Source organism: Dinoponera quadriceps, unplaced genomic scaffold, assembly GCF_001313825.1.
Source record: "Dinoponera quadriceps isolate SergipeBrazil2010 unplaced genomic scaffold, ASM131382v1 scaffold2346, whole genome shotgun sequence".
In the NCBI taxonomy this organism is placed as follows: Eukaryota; Metazoa; Arthropoda; class Insecta; order Hymenoptera; family Formicidae; genus Dinoponera; species Dinoponera quadriceps.
Window position 1 is genome coordinate 375,365 of NW_014556388.1, and position 15,191 is coordinate 390,555.

General features: G+C 41.9%; 2 protein-coding genes across 2 annotated transcripts; one reads left to right on the forward strand and one right to left on the reverse strand.

Annotated features, from left to right (window-relative positions):
* The first annotated feature begins 345 nt into the window (after positions 1 to 345).
* Positions 346 to 5,198, forward strand: LOC106747281 (26S proteasome non-ATPase regulatory subunit 2). Its single transcript, XM_014624657.1, has 4 exons — positions 346 to 552; positions 1,078 to 1,808; positions 2,280 to 3,850; positions 4,353 to 5,198. The coding sequence occupies exons 1-4, from the start codon at positions 475 to 477 to the stop codon at positions 4,652 to 4,654; spliced, it is 2,682 nt and encodes an 893-aa protein (XP_014480143.1). The 5' UTR covers positions 346 to 474; the 3' UTR covers positions 4,655 to 5,198.
* A 321-nt stretch (positions 5,199 to 5,519) lies between these two features.
* On the reverse strand, positions 5,520 to 13,273 carry LOC106747280 (VWFA and cache domain-containing protein 1). The gene is made up of 9 exons (XM_014624656.1): positions 12,582 to 13,273; positions 11,889 to 12,260; positions 11,609 to 11,800; positions 11,052 to 11,527; positions 10,528 to 10,729; positions 10,194 to 10,440; positions 9,445 to 10,111; positions 8,788 to 9,157; positions 5,520 to 8,717 (listed from the first exon to the last, which is right to left on the reverse strand). Exons 1-9 carry the CDS (start codon positions 13,045 to 13,047, stop codon positions 8,185 to 8,187), a joined length of 3,525 nt encoding a protein of 1,174 aa, XP_014480142.1. The 5' UTR covers positions 13,048 to 13,273; the 3' UTR covers positions 5,520 to 8,184.
* Positions 13,274 to 15,191: the final 1,918 nt, after the last annotated feature.

Consider the following 15,191-nt stretch of genomic DNA (forward strand, 5'->3'; position numbering starts at 1 on the left):
TTTATTTTTTAGTAACACGATCGAACATTTGTATGGGGGTGAAATGAGCTTTTCTCTCTGCTAATATTGCGAAATAAAAGTCTATTAGGGAAAGAAAATTCTACAAAACTTATTTTATACTTCTTTTAGTTGACTTTTTTACTTCTATGAATTTTATCCGTAACAAGCGTAGTATATCATTTGTAGTTGGAGCGTTTGTTTGTGATAACAATCTAAATGAAAATCACAAATGTGATGTAAAATTATTCAAATGCCTTAAAGCTTGTTCACTTATAATGTTTTCAATTTCCACCGCTATGTGTCGTTAACGCTACCTAAACAAAAGATATGGTCGCCGGTCTGTGTTGCGTATCGATGATGGTGACTCGCAAATCGTCTTGAGTGATTTGGTTGGTTCTAACCTGGAAGACTGTAAAATCTAAAGGAAAACCGTGTTTCTGTTTCGTGTACTCATTGAAAAGATATCCGAATAAAATGCCGGAGAGTACCAAAACGGAAGTGAAACCGGTCAAGGAGGTGAAGAATGGGAAGGAAGACGACAAAAATGAGCTGGTGAGATATTAACCTACATAGTACTTAACAGTTGACATTGCCTCATTATTGTTGAAAGAGGCATTCTGATTAATTCAATTTATATTCGTAATACTCTTCCTATGTTTTAATACGAAATTAAGTAATTCATATTTTTATAATTTACTTCACAGTTACATATTTCTAAACAATATCCACCTCTTGTTATCATTTATCTTGCTTTTCTCATTAGATAATGTGTTAATTTTGTTAAGCTTTGTGATTACTTTTATTCTGTGAAACGTAATAAAATACGCAAAAATGCTTGAGAACCTGTATCAATTAACTTAAAATAGTAACATATATTTCAACAAGGAAACATCATTTTTCTTCTTTCATTTTGTCTTTGTTTTTATTTTTCTCATTTATTTCTCATACTATATAGCTCCTATTATTTTGACATTTCCTTTATGTATTTCTTCTTTTTGTATGTTCCAGCAAGATATCATTCTACAACCTAATAAATTAGTTTTCCATTGTATGTGAAAAAACTGTCCCCTTTTTCAGTCTGAAGAGGACAAGCTTCTGCAGGAGGAATTAACCCTGCTGGTGGAACGTCTGCAAGATGCCAATACCAAACTGCATTATCCTGCTCTAGAGTCCTTGCGCTCGCACATCCGTGCGTCGACGACATCAATGACCAGTGTCCCAAAGCCCCTGAAGTTTATGCGACCTCATTATGACACTATGAAAAGTATCTACGAGAAAATATCCAACATAAAAAGCAAGGAATTATGTTCCGACATTATCTCAGTCCTAGCCATGACCATGGGCGAAGGTCGAGAGTGTTTGAAGTATAGACTGACAGGCTCGGCATTGGCTATCGGTGAATGGGGGCATGAGTACGTTAGACATTTATCGGGAGAATTGGCAGGGGAATGGGACGAAGTGACGACGGGTGATGTAGAGGCGACGAGCAAGAAGCTGATTGCTCTGGTGCACGAGATCGTGCCGTACAATATGGCGCACAATGCGGAGACGGAGGCGTGCGATCTGCTGATGGAGATCGAGAGGCTCGATCTGCTAGAACAATACGTCGACGAAAGCGCGTATCAACGAGTGTGTCTTTATCTTACGAGCTGCGTACCCTACGTAGCCGATCCGGAAAACAGCACTCTTTTGCATGTCGCCTGCAAGTTGTACCGCAAATTCGGCCAATATCCTCAAGCGATCAGACTGGCGATGCAATTGAATGATTTACCACTCATCGAATCCATATTCACAAACTGTAGGGACCTGTAAGTATGATCTTTTGTAAAACTCTTAATACATAATTATATATATATATATATATTCAATTCTGTTTAATATATCCAACAAATCTCTCAGAACGTGTCTGCTTTTTCATATGGAAAGACATAGGATTCAATATAGGAAATTTTAATTATAATAGATTATCTATGGTTCGAAATACTTTTAATAATTTCATTGGCATGTTTTACATTTTATTGCTTATTTTCTACGTGTCATTATTAAGTACTTTTGATCTTACTTTTTTTAATATTATTAGTTTTTATCTTTCTTACGTGTATAATTTTATAGTACCTAGTTGTGTACTAAAGGGATAATTTATTTTCCGTTAATAGACAAACAAATAAGTATTCGAAACTTTCAGTTGAAATCACCCGATATACACACACCATCGATCGTTATTCGTGTTTCCCGGAGCTAAGGAAACTAAAAAAAGAAACACCACGTATGCTTTCCAGTTCCGTACAGAAGCAGCTGGCCTTCATGCTGGGCCGCCAGCAAATCTTCTTGGAGTTGCACGAAGCTACGATAGAGGATGACGATCTCTTCGAAATCATGTCCAACGCCCACTTGAATAATCACTTCCTGAATCTGGCGCGTGAATTGGACATAATGGAGCCGAAGACACCTGAGGACGTGTACAAGTCTCATCTGGAGAACTCCCGGCCGCCTTTCGGCGGCGGCCAGGTCGACTCGGCGCGGCAGAATCTCGCGGCGAGCTTCGTGAATGGCTTCGTGAATGCCGCTTTCGGCCAGGACAAGCTGCTGATCGAGGACGGCAACAAGTGGCTGTACAAAAACAAAGAACACGGCATGCTGAGCGCGACCGCGTCGCTCGGCTTGATTCTACTGTGGGACGTCGATGGTGGCCTGACGCCGATAGACAAGTACTTGTATTCCTCGGAGGATTACATCAAGTCCGGCGCTCTGTTGGCTTGCGGTATCGTCAATTGCGGTGTCAGAAACGAGTGCGATCCTGCTCTGGCTCTGCTGTCCGACTACGTGCTGCACAGCAGCAACACGATGCGCATCGGCGCGATCGTCGGCCTCGGCATCGCTTACGCCGGCTCCAACCGGGAGGCCGTCCTGGCCCTGCTCACGCCGGTCCTCAATGACGCCAAGTCGAGTTGGGAGGTGTTGGGTATGACCGGTCTGGCCTTGGGGATGGTCGCTGCCGGCTCGTGCAACGCCTACGTCACCACGGCGATCATGCACACTCTGATGGATAAGTCGGAGTCGGATCTCAAAGACACTTACGCGCGTTTCTTGGCGCTAGGCCTCGGCCTGTGCTTCTTGGGCAAGCAGGAGGCGGCGGAGGCGATCATAGCGGCGTTGGAAATCGTCCACGAGCCGTTCAGATCGATGTCCACGACGCTGGTGGAGGTGTGCGCCTACGCCGGCACCGGGAACGTCCTCAAGATACAGCATCTGCTGCACATCTGCTCGGAACACTACGAACCGAGCAACGAGAAGGAGGAGAAGAGCGAGCGCAAGGATAAGGAGAAGAAAGAGGAGAAAAAGGAGGAGAAGGAGAAGGATCTTAGCTCGAGGCAGGCTATCGCCGTCCTCGGCATCGCCCTGATCGCTATGGGCGAGGAGATCGGCGCCGAGATGGCGTACAGAACCTTCGGGCACCTACTGCGCTACTGCGAGCCCGTGATACGGCGCTCGGTGCCGCTCGCCCTGGGCCTCATCTCCGTGTCGAATCCGAAGCTGAACATCCTGGACACGCTGTCCAAGTTCTCGCACGACAGCGACCCTGAAGTGGCGCACAACGCGATATTCGCCATGGGCCTGGTCGGCGCCGGCACGAACAACGCGCGCCTGGCCGCCATGCTGAGACAGCTGGCACAGTTCCACGCGAAGGATCCCAACAATCTCTTCATGGTGCGCATAGCGCAAGGCTTGACGCATCTCGGCAAAGGCACGCTCACCCTCTCGCCTTACCACAGCGACAGGCAATTGCTGAGTCCCGTTGCTCTCGCTGGCCTCCTGTCGACGCTCATCGGCTTCTTGGATGTGAAGAACAGTGAGTACACGCTTGACGCATCGTTTCTACCAGTGCGTTGCTTGTTTCCTTCGCGTGTATCAATTAGTATCCGGTAGGGTTGTGTAAGTTGACTTTTATTCAGCCTCTTTCTTATCCATCCTATGGAATATCAAACTCTTGCTCCTCTTATAATCAAACCGAAATCTTGTAACTGCCCCTGCGACGATTGAATGTTGACCGTTTAAAGTCTTCATGCTTGCAGTTGCAGAAGTTCTGAAACCTTAAGCGGGGTCCACAATGAGAATTTAAGGCGTAAGATTTAAGAAATTCACCAATCATAACTGATTTTTCTTTTATAGTTCGACTGTGACCCCGCCTTAAGTTTTTAGTTTTGCATTCTTAAGTACTTAAATCAGTGATTTTTAAGATTCTTATATTTTCAGGTATCTAGATTTGCCATCCTCAAAGTTGTAGGAATTCAGCATTCGTTGTACTATAGGATTCACTCTGCTACTAATGTTATTAATATTCTTTCTTTTAGTTATCCTTGGACGCTCTCACTACCTCTTGTATACGCTGGCAGCTGCGATGCAGCCTAGAATGTTGGTCACATTCGACGAGGAACTAAATCCGCTGGCAGTTCCGGTGAGAGTCGGGCTTGCCGTCGACGTAGTCGGCCAAGCAGGTAAACCGAAGACCATCACCGGCTTTCAGACGCACACCACTCCCGTACTGCTAGCATACGGTGAGAGGGCGGAACTCGCCACGGAAGAATACGTACCCCTGACGCCGATCATGGAGGGTTTCGTTATACTAAGAAAAAACCCGGACTTCATACCTTAGTCGTGATATTTCTCTTGTTCGCCAATGTACCTCGTACTAAGTTACTTACTAAGAACTGAAATTTAATAAAACATACGTCAGTGTTCCCTTTGCATATGTGAAAGAACGTCTTTGAAATACATACACTTACAAACATCCTTTCTCACGTCCTTTCTGTAGGATTATAAAGCGTGTCCTACGATTTCTCGTTACGTTACACATGCTGTAAGGAAAGTGTTTTTTTTATTTAATAATAAAATATTGGTTTTAATAGCAAAAAATACTGATACAATGTATAAAATTTCATTACACGTTTCTCATCAGGAATTTTTGTATGTACGCAGTACATATAAAAAAGAAGGACACAAAACGTTGCATTGCATTCTTGGCGTTAATACATCGATAAAAGTTAGCTATTTTTTTGTAAGTACCAGTCAGGAGTATGTATTTATATATCGTGTGCGCATCTGTTATAAAGCACATCCTAATGTTTTTATTGATAATTAAGGCTCCGAAGTAATCGCTATGACTGTCCTTGTTCAATGATATCACAGGCAAAAAAAAACACATACCAGAATTTTTTGCGTTATACGTTGCTTCTAAACAAGGACAGTCACAGCGACTACCGGAATCTTAAGAATCGTATAAAAAAGACAACGTCCTTACTATTATCATGTCTATGAACATGCACATGAATGCATATATCGTATATCAATAAATCAATATCCTAATAATAGGACTTTAGGTAAATTTTAATTTTTTTTATTAACCTTTGTAAAAGCTCGTATTATAGCAACCAAAAATAATGTAACTTTCGTTCGTCGCATAATTTAATTTTAATAATGTGTCTATAAAAAATACATGGATTATTTATATATATATATATTCACATTATTACTATCATATTGTATATATATATATATATATATATATATCATAAAAATATTTAAACATCACGATATGCCGATACGATCGGCTCGTATCCTGTATTGATAGCGTAATCAGCCTCACGTCAATAAAAGTCATTACAACTTACACACCGATGTGTGATATATTGACTCCCATTGATCTACTGTTTCTCAATAATTCTACTGTGATAATCGCCATGTGCAATGATGAAATTACGATTTCTTTTCGAAATTTCTCCTCGAAAATCTGATGCTTAAATAAAATCATAGATCATATAAATAGGTGATACGCGTAGATTCTCTATGGTCCACATTCTAACGGCACATTTATGCGCTAAACGTAGCCATCCGATTCTCCAAGTCCTACCTATTTTACGTGAAAGTCACGTGTAACGTAACTCCAGGGCTTGAGAATCAAGAACACGCATCTAGTAAACGTGCGATCAAAATACGGATCTGTATGTACAATTTTCAAAAATTACTCGACACCGCTCACAAAGTTCTGTTCGCGTTTTGGCACTCGTTAATCGTTTGAACCATGATAAGTAAGTACACGCTGTGTAAAGACAAAGGATAAGAGCGAAAAGTGAAAAGTTTCTAAGAATAAGTCATGGAATTGTGACAAACCGCCAGCAGTCTTATAATTCTATCATAAAAAAAGGAAAAGAAAAGACTTAAAGACAAATTAAACCTCACTTTTGTTTTATACTATTATCGTAGACTGAATTATACTTAAAAAAATGTATACACACTTTCATACTTGTATATTTATATTTATATGTACTTGATATTTGCGATTTCAGTGCTTCGCGTTATCTGCAGCGCGTGGACCAGAACGGTGATCTGTTTGAAAACAGGCGTTGACAAACAAACATTATTTCTGTAGATTCTTTTAAATTTTGAAAATGAACCGTATGTTAATGGACGCTGATCTTATAATCATTCAGCGTGTGTATACATTTTTTTTTTAGGCATCTTGTATATGTATTGTGATTCTCTCAAAATACCACGCGATACGTGATGGCAATATTTCAGGCAGTGAATCAACGTTTACTCGCTCCGACGAAAATAAGAACAAGTTGCTACCACTGGCACTAACATTTCACGTTAACGTCGTTTCTCTATACTCAACAATAACAACGATATACTCTCTCTCTCTCTCTCTCTCTCTCTCTCTCTCTCTCTCTCTCGTGTAAACCTCTCTCGACTTGCACAATTATGATTGTATAGCACCTATATCTGAATATATCATTAGTATACTCGCTAACCTCGTCACATTAAAATACTACTTGGTAAGCTGCAATATTTAATCGTAATAAAATAGTATGTTTTTACACAATCTCAAAGTCATATGCGATTAGAATTCTGTAGATAACTCGTTCTGAGGTAATTATCTACTAAGTGTAAACGTACTTTTAAGTCCCTTGCTCGACATAGCTACTTATATCGTCTCTCACGAAACTCTCACAACTCGTAAACCGTTAGCAGCACTTACGGATGTCTTCAGTATCGATAGGTATATATATAGTTTACAAAAGTTAAAAATGCTCTTTTAAGCTCGTCAATATGGAAAGATCTATGCTTACCGCTTACTGTGACAGAAACTATACAGACAATTCCGTGATCAAATGTAACGTGAAATATTATTCTCTTATATTATACTAGAACGACGTTTCTGATATCCTCGTTGAGAGGTCGAGCAATATCGCCTCGTATGCGATGAAAAATATATTTTTGCGCTCGGTTCTTATTCAGAACACATTTAGTCATCAAACACGGTAAAAATATTTCCTCGAACGTACATCTGTTGTCTTAACACGTTCGCTACCACCGTCACAGATGTGCGTATTATTTGTCAGTTTATGATAACGTATTGCGATAAATTTGGAAATGAACAGTATTGTTGAACTAAAAAACAATAAAATAGATGTAGAATGTCTTTGGTCTAGAGATAATTACATTTTTATGTTATAAATATATCCTAAAAAAATCCATCTCGATTAGGGACATATTCTAACAAAAACACCCTGGGCTGTGGTGCAAGATTTTCTTCTCAAACTCTGGTAGCAAACGTGTTAAACAATCCGTTGTACAATGTGAGGGATAAATAAATACACGATTAAAAGGAAACTCAGCGGTCGAAATTATCCCGGCCAATCGTTCTAATGTTACAAGATGCGTATCGCTTTAACCCTTATATTTTAAGATTGCAAGGAGAAAAGATGACGCAACTTCAGCAGGAGACGGAACGCTAAAGTTTGGTCTACAATGTGCTCTCTCTGCGTCTTGTTTCTTGCTCTCTATTTCTTTTCCATGAGTAAACAAAAGTTCTTACAGAAGAAAGATAGAGAGCAAGAAACAAAGATGCAAAGGGCATATCGTAGATCAAGCTTGAAGCTGGACGTACAATGTAATCGCACGGTCATTCGAGTCGATCCAGTCAATTTCCAATTTCAACGGCGCTGCGATCAATCCGAAGGGCAGCGATCTTACGGACTTACGACTACCAGCAATCGAACTGTAGATCCAGCTTAAGACTGAGCAACGCTTCGAGGATCTCGCGCATGTGTCTCTCTCTCTCTCTCTCTCTCTCTCTCTCTCTCTCTCTCTCTCTCTCTCAAATTAATGGCAGTTTCAGCTTCGCTAACAGTAGTTTGTCTCCATGTTACGATGGACGGTCACAGGCGCTAAGACGTGATGAGGCGAGCCCAAGTACGTCGTAGGGGAAGGCATTCCAGTAGAGGACTGTCTGTTCAAATCTGGCTCCACGTTGTTGCCCACTACCAGCAGAGGTTCCACGAACGTCTGCTGCTCGGAGTCGTCGTGCGGCGTCATGGTGCTGTAACCGTGATCGCTGTCTCCGCCGGGCGGTCTTCTGTAGTTCGTGGAGACCCTGTACGGGGACACCGGCGCGACACTGTCCCTCGTGAGGCAGTCCAAGTTGTTCTTGACTTGGTCCAATTCCGTCGGCTCCGGATCGCCCTCAATATGCGTCATGCGCAACGTGTCGGGCGAGGTGTGCAGGTGCAAACACTGGTGCTCGACGCCTGAGTGCACCGATCGCAGCCTGTAGCAGAACAGGATGACGCCCAGGATCAGAACCAGGGCGAAGACTCCGCCGGCCACCGGCCCAACCGACGGACTTCGTGTCGCGACATCATCCGCCGATTGTGAATCTGGAAGAGCGTATTTTCACGTTGGAACGGCTGCTGAGAAACGAACGGAGAGAAAGTAGAGTTAACTCACTGTAGCTGCCGTCGTTGTAAGGTATCAAGGAGCCGAACACTCCCTTGAAGCATACGGACATGTCGGAGCAAAACGGATGCTGCAAAGAGGTCTCGCCGTCGGTGTCGATGTGACACCACTGACAGTTCACGACGCCCAGGCAGTCCCGTTCTGTTATGTACGACTTGCAGACGACGGACGGGCATGCTTTCAAATTCACTGGCTGGATCCACGGGGTCTGCAGACTCGAGCCTTGCTCGTACAATGGTAAGCAGGAATTTAGATCGTCGGTGCTTGGCTGCGTACAGCTGGAAGTGTACAACGAGCACTCGCAAGGACACTCACAGCCAGTTTGCTCCATGCTCTTGCAGTTTAGACACGAATGATCCATCTGTGGTATTAGAGTAATAAAAAAAGAAATACAAATCGAATAGTATCAGGCTCTCGAGACTTACAATCAAATGAAAATATAGAAAAGCCTGCAAGAACCGAATGTTGGTGCGAATAAATTAACGTGCAATAATGCGTAATGAATAAATTCTCCACGTAGATTTACTCGCACCGACATCCCGCGCTCAGTTCTTAAAAAAACAGAAATACATTATTTGAAATAACAGATAAAGAAATTCTGTGAGAGCGAAAACAAATTACCGAATCGCCGGAATTGCGGAAACTTACCGTGCTGCAGGGACAGAAGGCTCGAAGCTGGCTGCACTGTGCCGTTACATTGACAACTCCGATGAAGAGGTTGGTGCTTGGTACAGCGGCCACCTGATATTTAACACAGTGCTCGCCGTGCGCCATGTTTGTGAGCACCTCGTCGAGCGACGTATTGAACTGGTAGTATCGCTGCACCGTGCCGTCCAAGTGGCTGGCGCACGACTTCTTCTTCACAAACAGTCCGTGATTCAATATGTCGTTAGCAACCAGAAGCTCCTTGTGCGTCAGATGCTGCTGCTCGATCTTGCCTGTGGCCTCCAACAGCGCGGGATGAGACACCAGGTAGCCCTTGTCGTCCATCAGGAAGCACTTGACGGTCGCGTCGTTGCAGAACGGATACATGTCCGACAGCAGCCTCGCGACGTAGCTCATGGGAACGTCCATGGCCAGGACAGCGATGACGTAGTTCGCACTTTCGTTCCTCACCACGGAGACCTTCACGATTTGACTGAGAGTGATCACGTAGCCCGATCCGCCTGTGTCTAAATAAGGCGGGGTCAAGACCACTTTATCGGGATGCTCCAGCGCTTTCCCGTACCACATTCGTCTCTTGGGATCGAAACTAGAATCCAATATCAGTCCCGGGAATATCTCCAAAACGCCGCTGATCGCGCTGACGACATACCTGAAACGATTGAAAGAACGAGCAAGTTTAGGGCACAATTGTGAGCTATCAGTGTAATCGCGATGAAGTTGCGGACGTTCACCTTCGTATTACAAATTTATTCAGCGCACTCTCGGTGTGTTGCTTCTTGAAGTGTTCCAAGACTTGCGCCAGAGTCGCTACGTCCGGTTTTACAGTCGAATGCAAGCCGGGATTGGCTAAAAGACCTGTCAGATCCTTTATGTACGCCATGTAACTCTGCACAGTCACGGCTGAGCCGGTCTCCAACAATTTCAGTTGCTCCATCGGAGACTGAAAGCACCACGGTGACAGATAAACCACCCCCGTTGCTGGAAAGAAGAAAAAGAAAGGAAGAAAATCCCTTCACGTCTGCGGACGACAGCGAACAAATCAAACGATAATGTTTACTTCCTTACAATACGTTACAATTCTGTTTCTGTAGGCGCAGAGGGTGTCTTTGTTAACGATAGTTTGAAGCATAAGATCGAGACGGTGATGCAATATGTCCATTGGTAGCGAAGGCACAGTCTTGGCAACGGGCAATATTGCCTCTTCAGTCGTGGACACCAAACATATTATTAGGTCTTCGTAAATCAAATGTTTCCATTGATATCGTCTCTGTAAATCAGAGAATAATTTCCTTGCTCTATTAAGTTCTTTAGCTCGTATTCTGAACTCTCTTTTATCCATAAGTCCTAGTCTATGATAAGTGCTTTAAACCTTAAGAAATTGATCGATCACAGTCGAATGTGAAGAGAATAATTAACTGTGACTGATCAATTGCTTAAGGCTTAAAATACCTATTATAGACCTAAAAGTACCTTAAATATGTTTTCTCAGCCAACCAGGTGGTTCCTGAACTATTTTTAGAGGCATTTATACAGAAGAGAGTTCAAAAATACGGACTTCCGTCATAACGTTCGAAAGCACATTTGCTTACTTGCTCGCCCAATTTTGTTTCCACATTTAAGAACCCCTCGCTCTCGTTTATCATTTTCTTCACTTGTCGACCATCGATATTTTCAATATCTTGTAAATGCACTTTGAGCGGTTGCTCGTTTACAGTCTCGGTCCTGGGGAAATTCTTATGCATCCAAACCACACCTTTGCTGTCGAAGAGTATAGCATGTACGTTTGGGCCAGCATTAAAATATGTTATTTCATCGAGGACATCGCGCAATTTCACGTTTAAGGACAGCAATGCTACATTTGTGATCCTCCCAATGGACAGTGTCATCGTCTTGCTATACGGCTCAAAGTACGGGTCTGATATGTGATAATCTCTCTTGGGCTGATTAGGACATTGCAAGCAAGAAAATAGTTTTCCTATTTCATACCCGAGGACATTTTGCGTCGGGAGAACTATGACACTGTCATTGTTTAAGGGTTCTTTAATACCGAGGTGCGATTCTTGGTCTAAAAATAAAATCTAATTAAAAAAAAAAAGTACCTTTCTCATGCACGATTGTGAAAAGGAAAGTGATAAATCCAATTTACCTGGAAGAATAAGTATTGTCCTGATGTGAATCTTGGACGTTCTCGAAATTATTTCGGAAAGTCCTTGCACATTCGATGCGTTTTTGAACTTATTAGTCAAGTGTATAATAACTACTTCACCCTTTAAATTTTGCGTCATCCTTCTGGTGAATATTTCCGACAGAAAGTCAGTATCCATCGTCTGATTAACATCTAAACAAACGTTAAGATCGGTATATATTTTTTGGACATACACAATGTATGTACTTAACTAATACTATAATAATACAATCTTGATTACCTATTCTGACTAAACCATCGATATAACGAGCTAATTGGAACTTGTTGATATCTGTCGCCTTCAACAAGCCATCTTTGCAATACAAGGGAACAGCATTGGCAAGGCTAACAACTGCTACATTATCAGTCTCAGACAACATATCTATGATAGTTTTGGCTGCCATTTGAGTCAAAGCAAAATCAGTTTCAGACATGAATGTGCTGTGCTCCAAAAGTAGAATGACATTCTTCTCAGTGCAATACTGAGATAACACGAGAGGGCCGATGTTGTGCGCCAATGTGGGAGGTCCGCAAATTGTGTCAGGCTGGCGTATCAGCAGCACATGCAAGTTTTTCCACTCCTGACACCTTGTCGCACCATCTGTCGCAAGTGCTGCAATTATAATTATATGTGTGAGATACTGTAATTATATCGCCTGATGATTAATTAGTCTGTTCTTTTAAAACTGGTTGCACTTCAAGAAATTCAAGAGAAATTCAAAAGATTCAAGAAATATGCATACACACTGAAACTTATATATGAAATTCTCATGCTTCAATGTATGTAAATTCTTTAAATAGAAATTTCCAAGAAAAGTTCAAGAAATTAATGCACATTGAGGTATGAAAATTCCATGAGCTCCAATGTGTATATATATTTCTCAAAGCAGTGGAGCTAGTTCAGCTAAAAAAGAACAGATCAAACAAGAAGTACCTGTTATGAGCCGAGTACACATATCGGAAACTCTATCCTGCATGATATTTAGGCTGGCTATTTGACTAGAAAAAATAGAATGATCCTGTGTCTCGGACAGGACAGATTGTATCACGTCGTAGCTCTGCACGAGAAAGTCACTGTACATCCTAAGCTTGTTGTTCAGCTTGTCCACCAACAGGCTCAGCTTCGTGCCGGATATTTGCGTGAACTCCATCTTGTCTATCGTCTCCTGGAAGGAGGACACACCGAGCTCCTCGTCGACGATGGAGCGCAGTTTCTCGGACACCTGCGCGGCAACGTCTCGCAGACACACGCCGTTCAAGGGCTCCGCCGGCACCTGCTTGCGCATAGGCTTGCCGAATTGACACCTGACGGTACCGTTGGCGGTGTCGTGGGCGGCCACGTACAGGCCCATCAGTATCAGCAGCCTCAGGGCCAAGTACGGGATCCCGTTTACAGCCATTCCGGCGACGTTACGACGACGCTACCACGGACGCTGCCGAACACCACTCTTTTCGCCGTGAACCTCACGAATTCGCCGTAATGTCGCAACGATGACGAGTCATGCCGACGATGGTCGTGCATCTGCGATGCGGCAGAAAGGTCGCGCAACTTCGCCGCTCTGCGATGCACGAAGTTTGTTTACCGGAAAGACCGCATACGCCAAGAATCGTTCGGTTTTCGTACAAAGGTGGGACGCGGAGCACGAAGCGTGTACGTTTAGGCGTAAAGTCAACATTTGAATCAATCGTTGCTCCAGCGCCACCTCGTGTCGCGACTCGCAAGTAACTTCCGTTAAGCCCCGTATCAGATTACGGATTAGGGATTGAGATTGAATTGAATTTAGCCAATCAGTGCAAAATTAACTGAACTCAAGTTTAGTGAAGTTTAGTGAACTTTGCACTGGTTGGTTAAATTGCAATCCAATCTCAATCCTAATCCGTGGTTTGATAGACAGGCATTAGGCCCGTTTCCACGGGGCGATTCGAGGACTAACAATTGTTCACTCTCGCATCGTGAAGTCCCGTCATCGCGGACAATTGTAAAAGAATTTTCTAACCGATAGATCGCCCACTTATCGTCGCAAAATAGCCAATCACAGTGTTCCTACCCGAAGCAATCCGTGTCCGATTGCAACGTGGTCGAGCGAGTGCCATTCGCAATCTGCGAACTGCCACCTACTGCCATCTGCAGACAATTTCGCGTGGTACTTATCTCTGCCTGCTGTTTTGAGCCACCATTTTGAACCAAGATGGACGTACATTGGATGAAGATGGTGTATTCTTCTTTAAAAAAAAAGCTTTTCTCTTCGCGTTATTAAATGTTTATGACTAGGGAGAGTTTAACGCTTGTATCTCAAAGCAAAACGGACAAATTATAATGGTCGTAAGTTCTCAAGATATCTGTCATTTTCTTCAGTTTTGTGCTTTTATCAGAAGAAGACCTAACTTGAAGAAGTAGAAATCAATTGTTTTGATTCGCGTGCGATCACGTTGTTGTTTAGCATTGCATTCAATGCCAAACGTGGCTTTCGAGTTTATTTGTTTAATTTAAAAGTTGCATTCGATGTAAACAGAGAATGAAAATCACATATGTAACGAATATAATGAATATTACATAGCTACCGGGGAAAAAAGATGATATATGAAATTTGAATATGAATATATAATTATATATATCCACAATGGAAAAAAAACCGTTGTTCACAAATTATATGCAAATACAATCGAAGTAAATGCTTTTGATAAGATATAATATCGACATTTAATTAAATGACATATCATTTTTATTGTATGGATATATGATCATATGTATAACCACATATATGGGTAAAATTCATATATCATTTTATATAATTATATATAATCATTTTTTCCCGGGTATATTTTCAAACTTTTATTTTCTGTTCAGAAGAGAGTAATTTAAGAAATAAAAGCTGCGACATTAGAATTCAATACAATTGAAAATTGTCAAATCGTGATAAATCCAACGATAATTTTTTGTCGCACTAAACGCAATGTTATTTATGCTATATATACGCATAAGCAATCATAAGAATACATGTTCTCATACTGAGAATGTGTAACATAAATCAATTGACGGACATACTTGATTGTAGTTTATATGGATGAGTAGTCGAAGCCAATAAAAGTTGGAAGTTTTGATTTGTTAAACGTCCGGCTTGACACCGCGATATGTTAAAACATCATCAGTCAGTATCGGTAGGAATTCTTCGGCCGATTAAAGACGCATCAATGTCACGCATTCCTGCGATCACATTCAACGCTTCAATATTAAACAATCGAAACTGCTCCACTTCCAATTTCTTTTTGCTTTCCATAAATATTACATATATGGTATGCACACGCGTTACAAGTACCATTGATCCGTTTAAACATTGTAAAATGCATTTCCCAAAAATTACGAACACATCGTGAGAATTCTGAATATCATTACATGAAAAACGGATGTACTCCATATCTAATCCTAAATTAAATCCTGTTAAAAAAGAAAAATTCAAGTTTTAGGAATAAATTTTACATGAGTTTCACGAGAGATACATTTTTCTCTTTACAGACATGTTAATTCCCGAAAGCGTCGTTGTCA